Here is a 19,254-nt window from a genome sequence, read left to right as displayed (position 1 = left end):
CATACTTGCCTAATGTTCTTTGTTATGGCCTCTGTGCTGTCATTTCCAAATAATTTATGGAAATTAAATCAGTGAAACAATCTGGCAATATTCTTACCTCAGTTTAAAGAAGGCATTGATAATAAGAGGAGCTCTTTTGCATACAAATACTTCTATGAATCTGACAGCAGTTTTCAGGGTCTGTTTTAGACTAAGCCTTTATGTCAGCATGTCCCAAGGTATTCGTTTGAACATTTTGGAAATATACAGTTGTATTTGCACCTTACCTTCCCACATTTAAGGAATCCACAAAAGTTCAGATCACAGGATTTTTTCTTGTTTGCATATTTGCAGAGTGCTAATTAATTCTGGTAATGGATTTTCATATTTGGTCTCGCTAGCCATGACTTGAAAGGTGTGGTCAGATATTTTATCTTTGTATTTAACAGATTAGAGTAAATGAAAGGCATATGTTGTTTTACAAATCAAATGTGTTGGCACAGTATGTTAACATTCTATATATTAGCAAGAATCATTGGGATATCTACAGTAGTGAACCTATAACTTTATAAGTAGAAAAAAGTCATTTTCCCAAGTAATGTCAATATTTGCAAAGCTGCTACTTTGGCTGGGGGGGACAGGAAGGTGGAATTATACTGTAATCTGTATGTCTAGTGCAGTAGAACATTATATTTGTTCCAGAAAATGATCTTCCTCTGTGATTGAGCCTACTTGTTTTCCTACATTTCTAACAATGATGCCTAATTGCTGTTAAAACTGTTCCCTGGAACAGATTCCCTTATGTCAGACTGTTGCTTTGGACTATTTTTATTTGGAACATAATGTTCATTTAATAGAGCAGACGATAGCTGTTCCAATTTTTTTTCTTTTTTTAGTACAGCTGTTACTTTTTTAAAGCTATAGACACCAAATACATTTGTCATGGGTATTAAGCACATTAGCTGAAGAAAAGGGAGTCTAAAGCTGAAATAGTGTGCTGGTACAGTTTAGGACATACTGCTTATCCGTGGACACATTTTACATCAGGTAGGTACACAATTAAACACGACACAAAATCCTTTCCAGTTTGGTATGAATTTTGACCTACGTCATTCTATATCAGGACAGGAATGATTTATTTAGATAGGGTTATTTATAGTGTGCGAGTCTTCGGGGATATGTGATCTGTCTAACAGGACGGTGCACCTCACACTTGCAGGGGAAGGAAAGGAGTGCTTTGGAGCTAGCCAGAGAACCTAGGTGATGGCCTTTCTTTTGTAATGCACAGAAAATTGGCATGTTGATTTTTCTAACCTTGAAAGGCCCCAGCAAGGGAGAACTCTCTGAGGCAAATGTTACCCAATCAAGTGTTAAGCGGTGCTTGCATATATCTAACCAAAAACAACTTGGTGTTTTTTTGTTATGCCAAGAGAATTACATGTTACTATAAAAAACCGCTGAAGAGAAAGTTTTTTTTTCTGATGGACTATATATCTATACATGCAATGAGTGGAAGAGCATTACCTATTGAAATTAGAGCTTTTATTTATTGCATTTATGAATTTGTCCCTGCAAATGGTATTGCAATAAGCACTTAAGCTTGTGCTCTGTTCTTGTTTTTGGCTTTGGTGTTTAGGGCTAGAGATTCATTAGTTCCCTACAAAGAAATAAAGGAGTGGAGGTCATAGGAAAATGCAGCACTGTTTGCATAAAGCCTGCAGCATTCATGTCAGTTTAAACAAATGATGTCACTGAAGCCATAGTTTCCTAGGTTGTAAAATACATTAGATTTAAGGTGAACACCAAACAAAGGCAGTTTACTTAAGCACCTAACCCTACAAGCCAGAGGTGGACTACAGCCCATCTAATCCATTTTGTATACATTTCTTTCAGTTAAGGGTAAAAACCTTCCTCCCATCTCGCTGCCGTTTTAGTTACAGAATAGTTTCCTTTTCAACAAGAAACTGGCCTTTTAACAAGGAAGTACTAGTTGTCCCTGCAGAGAGATTAAATTTGTTGACAGTACAGCTCCGTGTGTTCAGGGAAGATGACCGCTGCCCTCTTTGAATCTGTTTGATAAACTTTGGCTAAAATGAGCAGGGAAGAGGGATGGGATTGAAAGTGTCCCCCACTTCTTCAGTTCCCTGAATTATTTTTCTACATCCTCAGTTTGTATAATAGATATTTAATTGCTCATGTGACATGGATTTACCAAATTTTGTACCCTATGCTTCTCTTCTTACAGAAATCAAAAGCTACACAGTAATACTGTAGTCGATTTTTTTCCTTTAAAAATTGCTTTTGGGTCTCTATTTATTTTAAACATAGTCCCCAAAACCTGTGAGAGAGTTTAATTTTAAACTGATACTTGAAGTTATGCTTTAGGAGAACATACACCATCTGGACAAATAGATTTCTCCTTGGAGGTAATGCGCATTGACTTCTGAGTAGCTCTGTCTGAGCAGAATGTGTCTGTTGGGAGTCTTGGCATGAACACAGCAATGTAAGTGATGTACACTCATAATAGATCAGAACACCCAGGGGTCAGAATGAGCCAGCTGCTTATAAACGGAAAACGTGCAAGGGGGATTTATTTTGTAATACACTGCGGTAAGGCTGTTTTTATTTAAAGCTAGAGAAATGATAGGAAGTGCATTGTATCCTGTGGAAGATTTAACAGCCTACAACCACACTGTTTCACAGGCTCTTCAATGCCACAGTGATGCACCAAAAGAAGTGACAAGAAGTGTTAAGATAAGTGACTCTGCTGTAAGGTAGCAGAGCATGGGCTATATATTGTCATGACTCATCTAATGAAACCTTGCTTGAAAAAGCAAGGTTTATGGACCGGCTTGTATATTTGAAGATGAGATTTGATTCCAACTGCTGAGTGTGACGAGAGAAAATCAGATGTGCTACTGTAAAAGGCTTTCGATACCACAGAGGCTAGTGCATTTCCATAATAAATCAAGGAAGAAATGCTATTTTTAGAATTGTTGCAGATTCTCTGTTAAAGATTCTGAGTGACAGATGAATAGCTTGCTCCATTTACTTCTTAAAGAGTCACATTTTTCTATGCTTATTTTTTTTTTAGGAGGCTTCATGTTTATTTTACAAATGTGGTATTTTAAACGAAAGAAAAATTACTTCAATGTTTCCTAATTCATGACAAGCTGAAGAAATTGACAATCGACAGTTGATTTGTTGTTACAGTACTTTAAGTGGAATGCATCCTTCTATTTCTGATTTATGATCACCAGTATCATTTCAGTAAGATGTGTTTAGTTCAACTGTTACGTCTCAGAAATTAAGCCCTGGGGTATGAATGATCTTTATCTCTAGAAACTTATCTTCAAAGGCTTGGAATTACAGCAGTTGGCGTTAAACTATGTCGTGTGCTTGTTTTAAAGAAGGGTCTCCATTGAAATTTAGAATTTGTCACCCACCAAATTCTTGTACCCTGTAATTTTAGCACTTAGATGGATTTATAGCTTAAACATAACTGTCTGTCACTCTAATAAAGAGCTGGTTCTACTGTGCTTTTTTATTTAATTTTTTTGGGGTTTGCTTTCCCATAATTGTGAAAAACAGGTTTACTGCACTGTGCTTACTTCTCCTTCTAAACACACTAAAGCAGACGTTTGTCCAAAACATCTTGAAACAAATGACCTTTTTCATCATTTCAACTTGGTTCATAGCATAACTCTTTTTCAGTCATCTAGACAAGGTGTGCCGTGCAAGATTCAGTTTTTGTTCTAAGCAGACCGAATCGTTAAGGAGGTTTTGAATGCAAGTGTGAAATCCCTTGGTCAGCTCAGTAACACGTGCACTGTTTCAGAGTCTCTCCTTTTCTCACCCGATAATGGTGCACTGGAAAGACACAATGCCAATTCATTCTGGATTAGTGAAGAGCTACAAGAAATATCACTCAAGCTGCAGTAGCACATTTTCCTTTGTTACGTTTTAGAATTGAGAAAAATCTGAAGTGGATGTCTTTCCTTTTCAGTTCTCTATACTGTTTTGGATGCACTTTGTTAAAGCCTTACAAGTACAAATACAAGATGCAGAAGCTACTGAATACTGAAATATCAACACTACTGATGCTTAAATATCGAATAATAAAGGGAAGAGTAAAGTATCTCACTGATTTAAAATGGTAATGTTTTAAGTGATGAAAGGAAAACAGCTGGTAAATATTTCAGGTGTTTTCTAAGGAAGAAATCAACATGTTTCAGGATGAGGAAAACCAAAGTTCTATTTTGAAAGGGTTGCAGGTACTATAGGCACTGAAGAAAGACAAATTTCTAAAGGTTGGTGATAATCTAACAATGTTTCTTAAGGAAATGAAGGATTTTTTCATTAAATATCAAAGTCAATACAGCTTATACACATTGACCGGAAAATTACTAATATAGCCCCTGTCCTCAGAATCAAAGCAGTAATAAGAAATTAATAAAGTAATATGTTTTACTTGTGTTATATGTAAGAGTGTGGAGACAATGTATACAAGTTAACTAGAAAATATTATATAATGGAATGTTTTAGGAAAGGCAATTCTCTAGTAATTTGCTAGAACTTCAACTGTTACCGTTCACCAGATCTACCAGTCATTTCATACCACTATTAAGGGAAAAGGAATTGACAAGCCTTTTTCCATAACTTTCCAAAGCTGCCATCCACCTTGGGTACCTTTTGTTGCCACACATAACCTGCTAATACATATCCTGCAGGAGCAACACCTGGCAACCAGTTCAGAGAACTCATTAAATCTGTGATGATCAAAGATCTCTCCAAGCTGATTGACATTGGCCTTTCTGCCTGAGTTCTTTGACAAGCATTCCAGATTCTCTATCAATCCATCTATTTTCTAACCGATTTGTCCAATTCAGGGTTGGGGTGCAGTCAGAGACTGTCCTGGTATGCACCGTGGATGGCACACCAGTCCATTGCAGGACACACAAATCCAAACACGCACACTCACACTAGTGCCAATTTCCCAATCTATAAAAACATCAGAAGCCAGAATTGTTTTTAAACTAAAATCTTGCTTCCCATCAGCTGTCAATGATAGGCTGCTTTCGTTTTAAATTGCCCCATTTATTTGCCATTTTTGGCTTTTCACACATTCCCTGGAATTGGTCTCACTGATTTGCATTTGTTTGGACACCCTTTCTCGCCTGCCGTGCCCTTATCATAATCTCTTCCTTTTGTTCTCCTGACCTGGCCATTTGCTTCATATTACTGCTCACACCTGAGGAAGCAAGTTTACAAAAGGAGGATTTGCCAAATCCATAGCAGCCCCAAAGGAAATTCAAGAAGATTTCATTCAAGATTTTCTGGCAAATGACATTTTAATATAAATGTTGAATGCTGGTAGCAAATACCTGTAAAGTAACAGGAGATTACAAGCAAGAGAAGCCCTTTCGACCAGTCGTGCCTGTTTGATAGTTATTGGTTAATTAACTCACCCAGCTGTTTCTTGAAAGACACTAAGGTATATCTTTAACCTGGCTGTTTGGCAGAAGAAAATAGTAGTGTGACAGCTGCCTAGCAGAAAATACATTTTTCACATTGTGGTTACATCTAGATTTTCTATGAATGTTCAAGTAGAGAATCCTAAAGCTTTCTTGTTTTAGGTTGCTAGTGTTTGAAATACAATGGCTAAATTCACTTTGATGTTGGGAATGGTAGGGGATGTGATTAGGAGTTCCTTTTCTATGACACAAAGTATTTTTACAGTACACATGGAACTGCTGGCTGGTGACTGTTATATTACCGGTGTTGCAGAATGACTTAGATTTAGCATGCTTCTTTTATCTCTGATATGAAAAATACCCTTAGGTAAATTAATGTGTGCTGCAATTTTTAATGTTCATGTCAGAAAACTGTTGTTGCCTGTCTGGATTTTTTTAGAATAAATTGTAATTGAATATTATGAGTTAGAAATAGGATTATTTAGTTAGTCAAGTGTATTATAAATCTATACAGTATAAGGCACTACTGACCGAAGCTGCTCTCCCAAATATAGGTTCCAAGGTGAGTGAAGCTCTGACTCAAATATTAAAAATAAGCCAAGCATGTGGGAGGAACTGTAATTTCTGCCCCATTTGTCTGCAGAAGTTTAATTACCCACAAGAGTAAGTAGGTCAAAGTAATCAATCAGAAGGATCTGTTTGTCAAGATAAGATGGAACTAGTGCAAAATTAACACTGGGAGCATTTGTTTTTTTGTCATAGCTGCTGAGTGGCATTTGATGTGTGCTGAAGTGTAGGGCCTTTATAAATGCTGAACCTAAAACACACTGTCCAATACATCTCCATCCATCTATTTTTGTACCTCTTCCAATTCAGGTGTCTTTTCAGTGAATTCAGAACTGAGCTGGGGCTCAGTCTTGTGGAATCTTTCTGGTTGTACTGTCCTTAGTGCTCCTCAGGTTGTTCTCCAGAAAGTAGGAGGAAAACTTCAGCATATCTAAGAAAAAACTGTTTTCACTTCAGGTGAAACTGAGCAACAACGTGGCTGACATGAGCCAAAAAGGCCCGTTGAGATGCAGTGGGGATTACTGGGAAGCAGATTTGCCACCGAGTTAACATAGTTTGACATTAGGGTTGAAGCAAATGGAAGTCTTAAGTGTGCATGAACTTAAAGACAACCCTAATAAATTTAGCTAAAATGCAAATACTGTACAGGCAGCAAAAAAGGAGCAGTATTTAAAAATGTGTACTACTCTGCTGGAAACATTAAAAGTACTTATTTTAGATTCAGCTGTATTGTATTGCTTCTGTGCATCACTGCATTGAATGCTATCCTGTGGCAACTACAGCGCTAAACGTAAGGTCAGGAAGGTACAGGATTGTAATATTGTCTGGGTCTTCTGTGATCTGTGAAAAGGACTTGGGTTAAAGATGTTTGCCCTCATGCCCTGCATTTTCTGCTCTGTTCCTTGTGTTAACATGCCAATATGTGATAAGACTTTACTTTTAGTCTAATAAATTTTGACTTTAAGCCTCAGTCTGCAGCCATGAACTGCCTCTGTAGCTCAAGAGAAGGATAGCTGTTTCATTCTCAAACTATAGATTCACAAAAGCCACAGAGCACTTTTGTACTGAAGTTTTACAATATGAAAATTTGCAGGAAGTACAATCATAACAGATATATAATGAGGTCGAGCCAAAGTTTTTGTTGGAATCAGCCCAGGTTCTGCAAAAGTTACCAAAAGAATAATTTTCATGGAATTGCAGGTGAACCTTATCTGTGATTTTCTCAAGACAGTAACATTGTAACATTTTTTTTTAAAACTGAGGTTTGAGGGAAGCAATAATTAAACGTGACTAATATTGATTTTATTTTTCAGATTTAAGGACCTCGAGTTCTAGAGCATGTAGGAATTTATTTAATGGTCCTATAGAAAACAAAGATGCATTGCCCGCCATAAGTACTGGGACAGTGAAATCAAAATTGGTGTTTCTGCTCAAATTTTAGATGAAAATATGAACATGAGGCAAAAGTACAGAATGAGTGTAGCTGCAGAAACATTTTGTCTGCCTATGTAGTGTATAAGAAAATTCCTCCAGACTCTTCAACATGCAGCATGTCAATGAACCTAAACACAACTGCCAACACAACCAAGGAGTTCATCAGGGGGGAAAAAAGTGGAAAGTCTTGGACTGGCCAAGTCCATCTCCAGTTTAAATCCAACTGAGCATGCACTTCACTTGCTGAAAAGGAGACTAAAGTCAGAAAGCCCCCAAAATAAACAGCAACTGAAAATGGCTACAGCAACGGTTTGGCAAAGCATCTCAAGATAGTTTGGTGGTGTCAGTGAGTCTTGGACTTAATGAAGTTATTGTGTGCAAAGGATTTGCAACCAAATACTAAACTTTATACTACACTAATTAACTTTTGTTAATTTGTCCCAATACGTATGCTTACCTAAAATGGGGAGATGTAACAATGGTTTCCGTTTTATGTGGTGATTTTGATCCCAAATGATCACAAAGTGCTTTACATATGGGAGGGGATAAACATTCACCACTAAGGACAGCTCCACCTGGAAGTCCCTCAGCAGCTATTCTGCACCTGCAGCCTGTAACACAGCAGGTCAGGTGGAGAAGGGTGAAAAATTGCTTCACCAAGTGAATTAAGGGACATCTGTAGGTAGACCAAATTGTGCAAGCCCAGATACCAGCAGAAATACAGGCCCAAAGAATGTGATTCATTTTCCAAGGAATTTAATTGTATTCAGTGAATTTTTAAAAGCTTATACATGTCACACTTTAATGAAAACTTAAACAACCGATTACAATATTATTACAGTTGCAAGTAAAATTTTCCATTGTTTTTGTTTTTTAAATTTTATCTGAAAGTTCTGAAGCACAGTTCTTTGCAAGACTTGCAGAAAGTACATCTAGTCCTCTTCTTAGTGTAACGATCAGCACAGTCGACTTATAGAGCAGCTGAGTTCACAGGCCCAGAAGAAAGAATACATTCACTGCTCCTGCCAAGCAGACAGGAAACAGTAGTGGAGTTTGACAAGTGGTGAGGGGGTATAAGCACGCCTCCCAGCCAATAGGATTCCAGCCCTTGTTGCTATGTGTGTTCTGAGTCTGCCTTCTTTGTATGCTAGAGAAAAAAAAAACCCAGTGCCTTGCAGTGCAATATCAGTAAAGGAACATGCAGGCAGAGCCAGACCACTGCAGACATCTGGAGCCCTAAGATACTAGCAGTGTTGCCCAAGTGTAGCCAGGAGGCAACTTCCTTTACACAAGGGGTCCAGTATGGTCTACAATGAAAACAAAGGTTTGTACTGGATGCAGTGTTTCTTGGATCCTGTTATTACGTTCGTTTCTTATCTTTCATGTCTCTGTGATGTGACTAGGGCCAGAACAAAGAAAATAGCAGAAAAATAGTGCAGAATACAGCACAATACTGTCTCTCTCCCATTCATTTTAACACTTTGAGGACTGAAGTCTCATTTAGTTCCATGTTTATTTTTGATTGTTATTTCTAAGATTTGCAAGGTGCTGACAGACTTGCCTATCAATGTGTCATCTAACAAGCAGAGAAATAGCTTTTTTAAATGGGTGTTTTAGCAATACAGGACATAGATATTAGAGGTAAAATTCTGTCTGTTTTGCTATTAGAATCTGCAGTTCCTTCATCAAAAACCTAAATTGTAGATAGCCTCTTTTTGTAAAGTTAATATTGTATCATGAATGGTTCTTGATATTGTTTGTGTAATAAGAGAATGTATGTTGAGGGTTGTAGCAGAATGTCTCTTAGCGCGAACACTTTTACCTGCTCAGTCATATGAGTTATGCTGCTGTTGTAATGACCTGGGTATTGTTAAGTTGTAACCAATGGAGTGGGCAGAACTTTCCTTTTCATTACCCCATATGTACTGGTCATCCTTCTGACATATTCCTTTGAACTGCAGCGGGCCAAAAAGCTTGTTCTTATTTTTCCAAGTGTTTTTCTTCTCATGTCCCATCTAGAGCTTTTTTGCACTTCAGACAACAGAAGTTTACATGTGCCTCAGAAGATCTATGAATAGTGACATCGGCATAACATTAGGAGGATGGCTAGAGCCATGATTAGAAGGAATCATCATTTGGAAATGTTAGGCAGAAATAAGAGCTGTAATGTAGGTTGCCATCATAATGAGGCAGAAACCAGTGCACCTGTAACTGGCAGAACCATAACATGGCTGCTGTCTTTCTGTTTATGACATTTAATGGATAGTACCTATTCCTTAAAATGATGAAAAATAAAATAAAACCCATTTCTTATTTTGAGAAATCCTTTTTGTTGCAGTTTAGGTGTAGTTCAATTTTGTTTCAACTAGTTTTAGACTTTTTAGAGATGAGTACTCTGTCCCGGAATCTTGCTGATTCAGTGCCTCGTCCAGTTGTCTTTTAGTGGAAAAACAAGGCACTGAAAAGCTTGTTGTCCCTTTTGTGTGTTTGCATTATGTAGGTCATAGCGCCTTTTACTCATTGAAAAGTATACTTCAGTTCAGTGAGAATTGTGGCATTAACAGTCTTGCTGCGAGGCAGACGCTGCTTATGCAAGTAAAATCCAGCCAATCGGGTGCAGCAAATGAGACCTCTGTCTAAACTAAATTTGAATGTCGAAGGTTTCTGCTAAAAGTAACGACGTCATGATTTTCATTAACAACACACTTCCAGTCTTCGTGCTGTTCTCTGTGCTGTTTTTCCAGAGCTGGCAATTGATTTTTTTCCCTTTTTTTGCCAGGAGCCAGAGAAGCTTGACCGAAGTGACTTTCATTTTTTTTGCTAGAAAATTAGATAACAGATTAAAGCAAGCTATGGTTATCACAGCAAAGCAGATGGTCCCCGTTTCTTCTGTCCCCAATTTCACAGAACAGTACTCCCATTCAATATGGAAATTTAAAGTTTTATTCTTTTAATAGGTGATCTAAAATGCAATACATTTTAAGAGCTTGAAATCCTTGACTGGCAAACACAAACCACATTTTTACACATTTAATAGTTCATGGACAAGTGTTTAACTTGTTGTGCTTAACAAGACATGTATTAACTTCTCTGACCAGCACTGTGTACTAGGCTCAAATGTGCTTTTTGTAAAGGAGTACTCACGCCTTTACTTAACATGAAAACAAAATGACTTATTCATAAAAATAGACTTTAAACCCACATCACCCTGGCAAAAACACTGTTAAGGCTTGTTACCTCTTTCAGAAAACCACATCCAGGAAAAATACCATGATGTCATGTAGTACATGGAAGCACACTGCAGTAATAGAGTGTTTCCACCCTTATCATAATCTTGTCATATACAGGTATAGACATGCCTTTCCGTAACACTACCGAGTTGTCCTGGAAGAATTGAATTGTTTTTTATAACATTGACCTCAAATATTTGTTTTTTATGAAGAAATCAACAAGTATTTTCCCCAAATACTCAGCTTTTACATACCATCTTGCTCTTACCATACCATCTAGTCTTGTTAGTAGCTAATTGATACAGGGATCTCATCCAGTAATTTCTCGAAAGAAGCCTGTGCTTCAGCTTGTTTCAGAGACCCATGACCCTTTGTGTTAACAAAACACTGAAAAGGAGGTAAGTTAAGAAACACTATGATTTTATTCCATTTCGTATGGAATAAATTCAGTGGAGCTACTCTGACATACAGGAGAATGGTATTTGAAAGCCTTTCAACACCACATTGGGGCCACATCAGGAGGTGAACAAGAGAGAGTGGGTTCTCCCACAAGCCTCTGGGATAATCTCTACCACTGAACTGGAAACTTCACTATAGACCAGGCAACACAATGCAGAACGAAATATGAAAAATACCAAGGTGTCTTTTGGAAAATCATTACACTTGACGGTCATTATGAAAAGTAATCAGAGCTGGTTTCCTTAGGTTATAGGTAATATTCACCAATAGATCAATAATCTGGAAAAGGGGCAAAGATGATAAATCAACAAGTAATGGGTGGACTGTGGTGGCAAACACCACTGAAAGCCATGAAAATGTAAAACCGACTGATCATAGAAGAAACCTGCCGATTTCGCAAGATTTAGCTTTGATTATCTTTCCAGCTCCTGGCCAAGTGTTAAAATGATTGGATCTGTGGAGCTGTAACCTATGTATTCAGTCATGATCAGAAATGGAAAAAATGATTATTTTGTAATTTAATGGTACAGACTAAAAATATCAGGTTGAAAGTCATACTCATCTCAGTCATTTGGTTTCTAACCATCTTAAAATTGCTCCCAGATTTCATTATACAATGAATTCTTGGTTTTACTGACTTACAGAGGGGAGAGGGTATAGTTATTGCTGAATGTCTGTTAAATCACAAATGATGCTTTTTCAGCTTGTATGAGAAATGTATACTAGATATGTGCTTTCTGGATATGTACACGTAAATACCCAACTGCACTATATATTAATATATGAATCCACTAATGTTTATATAATTACACTATATTATATCACAGTGCACCCACGCTTTACAGAATTAATGGAGGGAAGGGGGTTTTCTGATATTGCCAGCTGTTCATTAATTTACCAATATCCTAGGCTGCAAAAACACTTGTATATGAGAAAAACGTTTCAGAAGTAAACCAAGTTTTTTTGGAATGGTCATACGCTACTGGAAACTTGTTCATTATATCATTGAGGGCCCTCTGTCTCTTTTTGCACACAGTAATGGCAGGGTCCTTGCTAGTTTTACGTTTTGGTGTAGATGTCTAGTGCTTGTAAGCTAGGGTATGTTCTGGGAGTAAACTCCCTAAGAGAGCAGTCTCACTGGCATTGTACTTTTATTCACTACTTCATGACATTTAAAAAATCACCAGAGCTACCCATCACTGCATCTGAAATTCAGTTTCATGTTTTGCCTGCAGATCACACTTCAGTACAACAGACATAACCTTTGGAGAACAAAAAAAACCCATATACTAACATTTGTTCATTAAATCCAAAGATCATTATAACGAGGGTTTACTCTAATACTTTTGCTAACACTAAATTTACCATTCAGTTAGTGTCTGACATGATAAATGTATCGCTGCTGACACGCTAGTCAATCAAGCATCTCCTGTTGACACATCAATTCCAAGTTGGGTATATGGAATTATCATTTACTGGCATTAAAGTTTTTAAGAATCATTTTTTAAGTGTACGCAGATAGGGGGAAAGAGGCGTGTTGACCAGACCGTCTTTCTTAAAATTAATGTGGCTACCATGCCAGTGGACTGTTCAAGAGTTGGAAAAAGGCACAAAAAGATGAAAACAGCCTTTATAACCACGTTAAAACCTACAGTAGGTTTTAGGAATAACCCCCTTAGGCCTTCTAGGTTTTTTAATCCGATGAACATGATAAGATGAACATACATGGCCTTGGGATTTTAAAAATGCATTAAATTCATAATCACTTTTGAAGTTGTATTACTAACATGGTCTCTGCTATGAACAACTTAGAAATGCAATAGAAATGCAACATTCACACTCCTTTAAAAGTGTTCCTTGAAATAAATTAGTAATGTACTGTCCTGGGAAGGATATACTGTATGTAATACCATCCTACTGAAGTCAGAGCAATTGGATCTGAGCAGTTGCATGCTGCAGATCTTTTTCATGTTTGTCCATTTTTAAAGAAGACTATGAAAGGCATAAGTAAATTTTGTGTATGTGTATATTTTAGGAAATACAATATTCTAATCCTAATCTTGGATTTAATATCTGTTTGTTGTGGGTGTTTCATGGCGTGATAAAACCTTTCCCATATACATGACTTGGCTCTTACCAAATTCCCTATACAAATACTATACCTAGTTTTTATAGGTTCCAAGCTTCATATCCCTGTAAATAGGAGCTTCGCCGTGGCCCAAGGTTTTACATATTTCTTTCATGCAGTCTTTCTGCATTTAAAAGGGTTTGCTTTCTGATTGGGTAGCAGTTGCCTGTGGGCAGTTAGTAAGGTCATATCTCATCAGCCCCAGTTGTTGGAGTGTTTACTTGTGAGAGAATTGTGCTGACATGCTGCAAGAGGTCGAATTCCAGGATCCTGCACATTGACTTCACAAGGTTATTCAAGGATGCCTCATCCCTTTTTGAACTCAGCTCTTTTTGTTACAGAGCCTCAAGACTTGTAAGATATATGCATATATATATTTAACTTCAGCTTAGATGTTGTTCACAAACTAAGATCCAATGTCCCATTTAAGATTTTTTTTAACATGATATTTCCTGCAGAATATCACTGGTAGTAAAACCTTCAGAATTTTCCTACCACAATTATCTCTTTTCTTTATAGACCTAGGCTTCGATGTCTGCTAAATTTGGACTTTTCATGTTTTGCATCTACCAAGTAATTGTATGCTAGCTGGATGGGAACTATATGAAGTAAGACCTAGTTAAAATATAAAAAATGTTGAGTTATATAGCTGTGGGTGCTGAGGTCTGCTGAAGGTGGAACCTGAAACGTGGGGAATAAGACCTTTAGAAAGCGGCCAGTGAAGGCACAAAGTGTGGATTGCACCAAATATGGCGAGCCTTTGACATGTCGCCAGCAGGCAGTAAACAGCCTGCACTGCTCCATGGCCCTGTTTGAAAAGCTTCACTGCACAACCGATCTGGACTTCCTGTGTCTGGAGTACACTCAGTGCAAACACAGTGCTACTTTGGGATTAGTGGGAGACTGCTGCATAGTCTATTTTAATAAGTCTTGGTAAAATCTCTAGTATTTTTAAGGATTCAGGACTATTACTTCTTGTGCTTTAAATCTTTTTCTGCTTATACTCTGTACTTGTATGTATATGTCCTTTAACTTATTTATGTAGAATTTTCAAATTAGTCTTATTATTAACAGCTAGAAGTCTTTTTATAACTGTATTAGTGGCATAGGACTGGAGTATAAACAAGCCAGTGTCTTATCTGTGTTTCATCTCCAAGTGCTTTTAGGTTTCACAACCTCTAGTTCTCTTAAGTTGTATCGTGGTGTTTAATAATGCTTTGTAAAATCTGTAAATAAAACTGTAGGCTTTCTAGTATTATATAGCTGTAGCTGTATTGTATACCTTTAATGGTAACTTTAGTGTGTTTAAAAATGCCATTGTGAAAACAAATTTGCCTTTATGCTGTTAAGTCAGGTGTTGAATTACTACTACTATTACTAATTTATTTCTGCTGTACATTAAATGCAGAAAAAGCATCATACCTCGTGGATCTGTAGAAGTAATAGTTTTGTAGCATTACTTATAAAATGTAGTTAATGATGGTTATTTTTCGAATATAAGCTAATCAATTTCCAAAGAATATGTAAGTGTTGTAATTAAGCTGTAGTATCGCTTTACGACCCCCATTTTTTATTAGGTAGATCTTTGATTATAACATTTAAATTAAAGCCTTAAGCTTACAACTTTTCTTTCACTCTAGTGTTTAGATTTCAGATAGATAGATAATACTTTATTAATCCCGTAGGGAAATTGATGTGTTACAGCAGTCCAGTCCAAGATGAGCAAAACAGACATCAGAATAGTTATAAAACAAAATAAATCAAAATAAATAAATACATAGGTGTGTGCAAAATGTGTTGATCATAGTCACTGTAAAAACAATAAAATATGTGCAAAATGTGCATAGATTTATACAGACAGATTGTCCAAAAAGTACAATGGAGTAAACATGTTGTCCATGGAGGAGCAAATGAAGGGCTAACAGTCCTATCCTAGGGCAGCGTTATACACCCTGACAGCCGACAGGAAATTTTTATGGAAAGATGTTATCTTTCCATAAAATTGAAATAAATGGATTGTTCTTTTGAATAAGACACTTGGATCCTGTTTATCATTTATTATTATCATGGTGTTCAATTCCTTTTGTGGAAGAAGGAGGGGTGACAGGCGGTTTCAGGGTGCGTGCTCCTGTTTTCAGGGTGCTGTGGTATGATAAGCTGTGTGCAGTGGGGGAATGGGCTCAGTGGTTATATTTATCTTTAGTGCCTACAGTAAGAAGCTTTCATGTGTAATTGGTTCTTGTGTAGTAATCTCCTGGTGCTGCATTTACGTGGTACAGGTTTAAAATTTTCATTTGTCATGCACTAAATACCAAAACAATGCTTTTAAGTTTAGACTGATGTCTTAAATTCTAGCAGCTGCTGAGATTTCAAGGTCTTAATATTTGTATTTTAGTATAAAAGGAAATCAGTGTATCATCACAGTGAGGATTTATACAGTTATACTGCAAGATTGTTTTATTTTGTCTTTGTTTAGACATCCTGATGTTAAAATAAATTCAGTGTGACTGGTAAAGATAGCCTTCCTATCACAATTTAAATATTTATTTTTATTACAGAAAGAGGGTGAAAGGCATTGAAGTCCCTTTACTGCCCATGTTACTCGGTGATGTGCGCTGATTTTAATTTAATTTGATGCATGACTGTCCTTGAGTTTATTAGTATTTCAACACAAAAGCCCTGGCTGTATGGAGCCAGCAGTTGCTGTAGTTAGAGGTAGTCATAAACCAGTAATGATGATTTAACCTCCTTTCTAGATTAAATAAATCAAAAGAAGACCCAAGCAGTTAAACACTTGTATAACAGACTGACAACGTGTTTTGAAGGCCTGTAAAAACATTAAAAACCTTAACAACTCAGAAAAGTAAGCCTCAGTGTATTTCAAAAGGATGGTGGATGGTTAAATGTTAACCCTACTTCTGTGTTGCTTTAGGATTTGCACAAAATGAATATCTATTGTATCAGTAGCTCTGTTGAAAGACTGTAATGCTTATGAATGTTAATAAAATCTCAGCCCTACACAAATACAGAGATTTATGAGGAGAGTGGGAACAGTATTTCCTTGTTTCAGCAGTAAGTACAGATTATTTAATAAGCTTATCTGATTGCTGTGTGTCCCAAAAACAGCATTATCTATTAATGAGAGAACTGTTCTCAGATGAACACATGACACTCTGTTTTTCTCCCCCCAAGAGGATGCTGGGAGTGGACAGCTGTATGAAGCATGTGTGAATTGTGTAAGAGGTAATCACAGGGACCTCAGTCCCCTGCTCTTTACCTACTGGAAGTTTCTTCTAACTCTGTTTAGAAATACAAGCTTATCTTTGTAATCAGTGGCAGAGAAGTTTCAAGATGATATTTAAATACCTAAGGCTGTAAGTACAGTTCTGTTCAAAAGTTAGGGTTATTTTTAACTGTATTAATTTTCTTTAGATGTATTTCCATAATCATTTCAGATATGGTAAAAGGGTATCTAGAAAACTTAATTATAACATGACTCAAATGCTATATAATCTAATATAGTAGCCAGTTTTTGTAATATTTTGCATGAAAACAGAAGGTAAATAGGGGAATATAAAATAGTTTTCAATTGAGTGAACCAAATGTGAGATGGGGTATGAGATGTTTGTGTGTAGATTGTTTGTACAAATATATATACAGTAGCTGACACACAAGAAATACTTTTCCCGTTTTATTATTTACCATTATAATCAGTATTGTTTTTTCTTTAATTTCTTTCAAGATCAGACCTACAAAATAACAGTGCCTATTCTAAAGTTACAAGTAATGTTGATGATTGCTAGTGTCTCAGTATAGTAATGTATACTTTTTACATCCTCCAAAAGGTGTAATTACAATTGTAGCACATTAAGATGACTCATGCTCGGTGTAGTTCTTTACTTGATGAATTTTCAGGGGTCTCAATTTCGCACAACATGAAGAGAAACCAGTAGCTCAAAAATCTGTAGCTCTGAAAAAACAAGGATTTACAGTCATGTAGTTCTTTGTAAGCAACCTAAGGATAGGTTGTTGTTTTTTTTTAAAAAAGAAAAACATTCTCAAGAACGCACTTTCAGTGAGGTAATGTCACCTCATCAGAGCTGTTAGAAACACATCCCCACTGAAGCAATTGTGGCAGTTCTTGAGAGATTGTACTATTTGGGAACAGCCTGGGTAAACAGAAACCTGTTCTGTGCTGTGGGATCGCTGTTACATTGGAAAAGGGCCCTGGGGCTTCGTGTGACATCTGACTGGCTGATCTGTAGGCTCTACCCTAGTATCACACAGGGGTGTCCCTCAAAGTAATAGATCTTCTCAAATGACTTTTAGTTCCACAAACTAAATGTACACAGAAGTTGGATTCAGTTATATATTAAGAAATGTTTCTGTGCAAATGTCATTGTTTTTTTTATTTTTGTTTCCAGTATGTTACTATAAATATCAGATTAAATGCCCCTGCATATACACATAAACCATTTTATCTTGAGAGCGTTTTGGAAATGTATTAAATGCAACAGGATTGATTTGACAATAGACAATTCGGAGCAGGTCAGGGCAGTTTGTGTGTTCTTCTTGCAGTGCATATTTTCTAGCCTGTTGTGAAAGAAATTGGTAAAAATCAGCTTTCACATACTGGAATGAGGGCTAGAAAATCTGAACTGTTCCTTAGTAACTGGGTGAACCTGTAGCGGGCTAGAGAAACAAGATTCCACCTATGCAAATAAGCTTCCCCTATATGTTCCTGAGCAGCTGGAAGCAACTTAGAATGTTTTCTTCATTCAGCCTTTGGGCTTTGTTTGTTTTTGAAAACAGACAGATATGCTGTCCTTTGTGCTCCTTGGAAAGATCATTGTGTTTCATCTTTTCGTTGCCCTGGAGCACATTGCCTTGTTTTGCCTTCCTCCCATCTTGCGACGTGTTACCTCTAACCCAGTTCATTGAAAGCGCCTGGCCAACAAAGAACTTTGAGTGGGAGTATAACTCCACAGTCCAAGCCAGCCCAGGCCCAGTTTCTGATGACTAGAGCCAGTATCCTCCATTCTCTCTTTGTTGACTAGTTTCATCACGTGCAGGAAGCATGGGGTAAACTTCAGCTGAAGCAGTTGTGACTCAGAGGTGATGTAGGAACTGTAGTATTGCAGAATTTCTTGCTAATCATTACCAGCTGTCTGAATCTTGGTTACATCTGCTTGCATCAGCTGGCAAGGGTTTTTATCCAGGAAGAAAAGTAACAGCAGCTGCCTGTTGCAACAGTGAAAGATTCCACTTGTAAATGGGAAGAAAAGGTCAGGTTTCCATGTTGTTTTCAGACCCTTTTGCTCAGACAGACCTTTGTACAGTACTTTAGCTGTTTCTTTTAAACGTTTGGAACATGCTACAGCTACAACAGATACACCAGATGTGGTGTTTTATACTTCAGAGTAAGGGTTAAAAATGATAGAATAACTGCATCTGATATCAGTTCTTCAGTTTTTTTACAGTCATTTTTGGATTTTTATTTTGAAAACTGATGTTTTTTAATAATACAAAATATGAGAAGTCTTTCAAAATTCACTTATTTGAAGGCTTGTGCACATTACAAACTGGATGCATACACTTGGTGAAAAAGAGCCCTTTATTCTTGGCAGCTAAGTAACGTCCAAGTGTAAATTCTGGCTAGCAGCAGATCCTCTGTCTTTCACCATAGAATTTATACAGATTGTAATGTTAGATTACAAATGAGCTGAAAGGACAATAAAAGCCATAATAGGTTGATGCAATCTGAAGCCCTGGGTTTATACAGTGGCAAATACTGGGCTCCTACATGAGTATTTTAGAGGAATGACTAAAAAGCAAGTTTAAATTTTAGCATCTTTGCTTTGATTACACCACAACCTAAAACATGAAACACGTTTTCAGATGATTAAGACATTTAAATTATTTCTCAACCATTGGCTTTGCAACTCCACAGACAAGCAATTAGTCATGTTTGATTTTTGTCATG

At 37.0% G+C, this 19,254-nt stretch overlaps 1 protein-coding gene across 2 annotated transcripts in view; it reads left to right on the top strand.

The window, feature by feature from the left end:
- atosa (atos homolog A) overlaps positions 1 to 19,254 on the top strand; it is a 35,844-nt gene that overhangs the window by 2,556 nt on the left and 14,034 nt on the right. Inside the window, exon 1 of one of the 2 annotated variants that reach the window (XM_088640907.1) lies at positions 8,634 to 8,778. The exons of the other annotated variant lie outside the window; for it this stretch is intronic. Coding sequence (XP_088497033.1) covers positions 8,757 to 8,778 — 22 coding nt within the window. The 5' untranslated portion in view covers positions 8,634 to 8,756. Of the gene's footprint in view, positions 1 to 8,633; positions 8,779 to 19,254 lie in introns of those variants that run through there. 2 annotated transcript variants of the gene reach the window in all.

Source organism: Lepisosteus platostomus, chromosome 7 (genome assembly GCF_059453375.1).
Source record: "Lepisosteus platostomus isolate fLepPlt1 chromosome 7, fLepPlt1.hap1, whole genome shotgun sequence".
In the NCBI taxonomy this organism is placed as follows: Eukaryota; Metazoa; Chordata; class Actinopteri; order Semionotiformes; family Lepisosteidae; genus Lepisosteus; species Lepisosteus platostomus.
The sequence above is the reverse complement of the archived record's forward strand: the minus strand, read 5'-3'. Positions and strand labels throughout refer to the sequence as shown.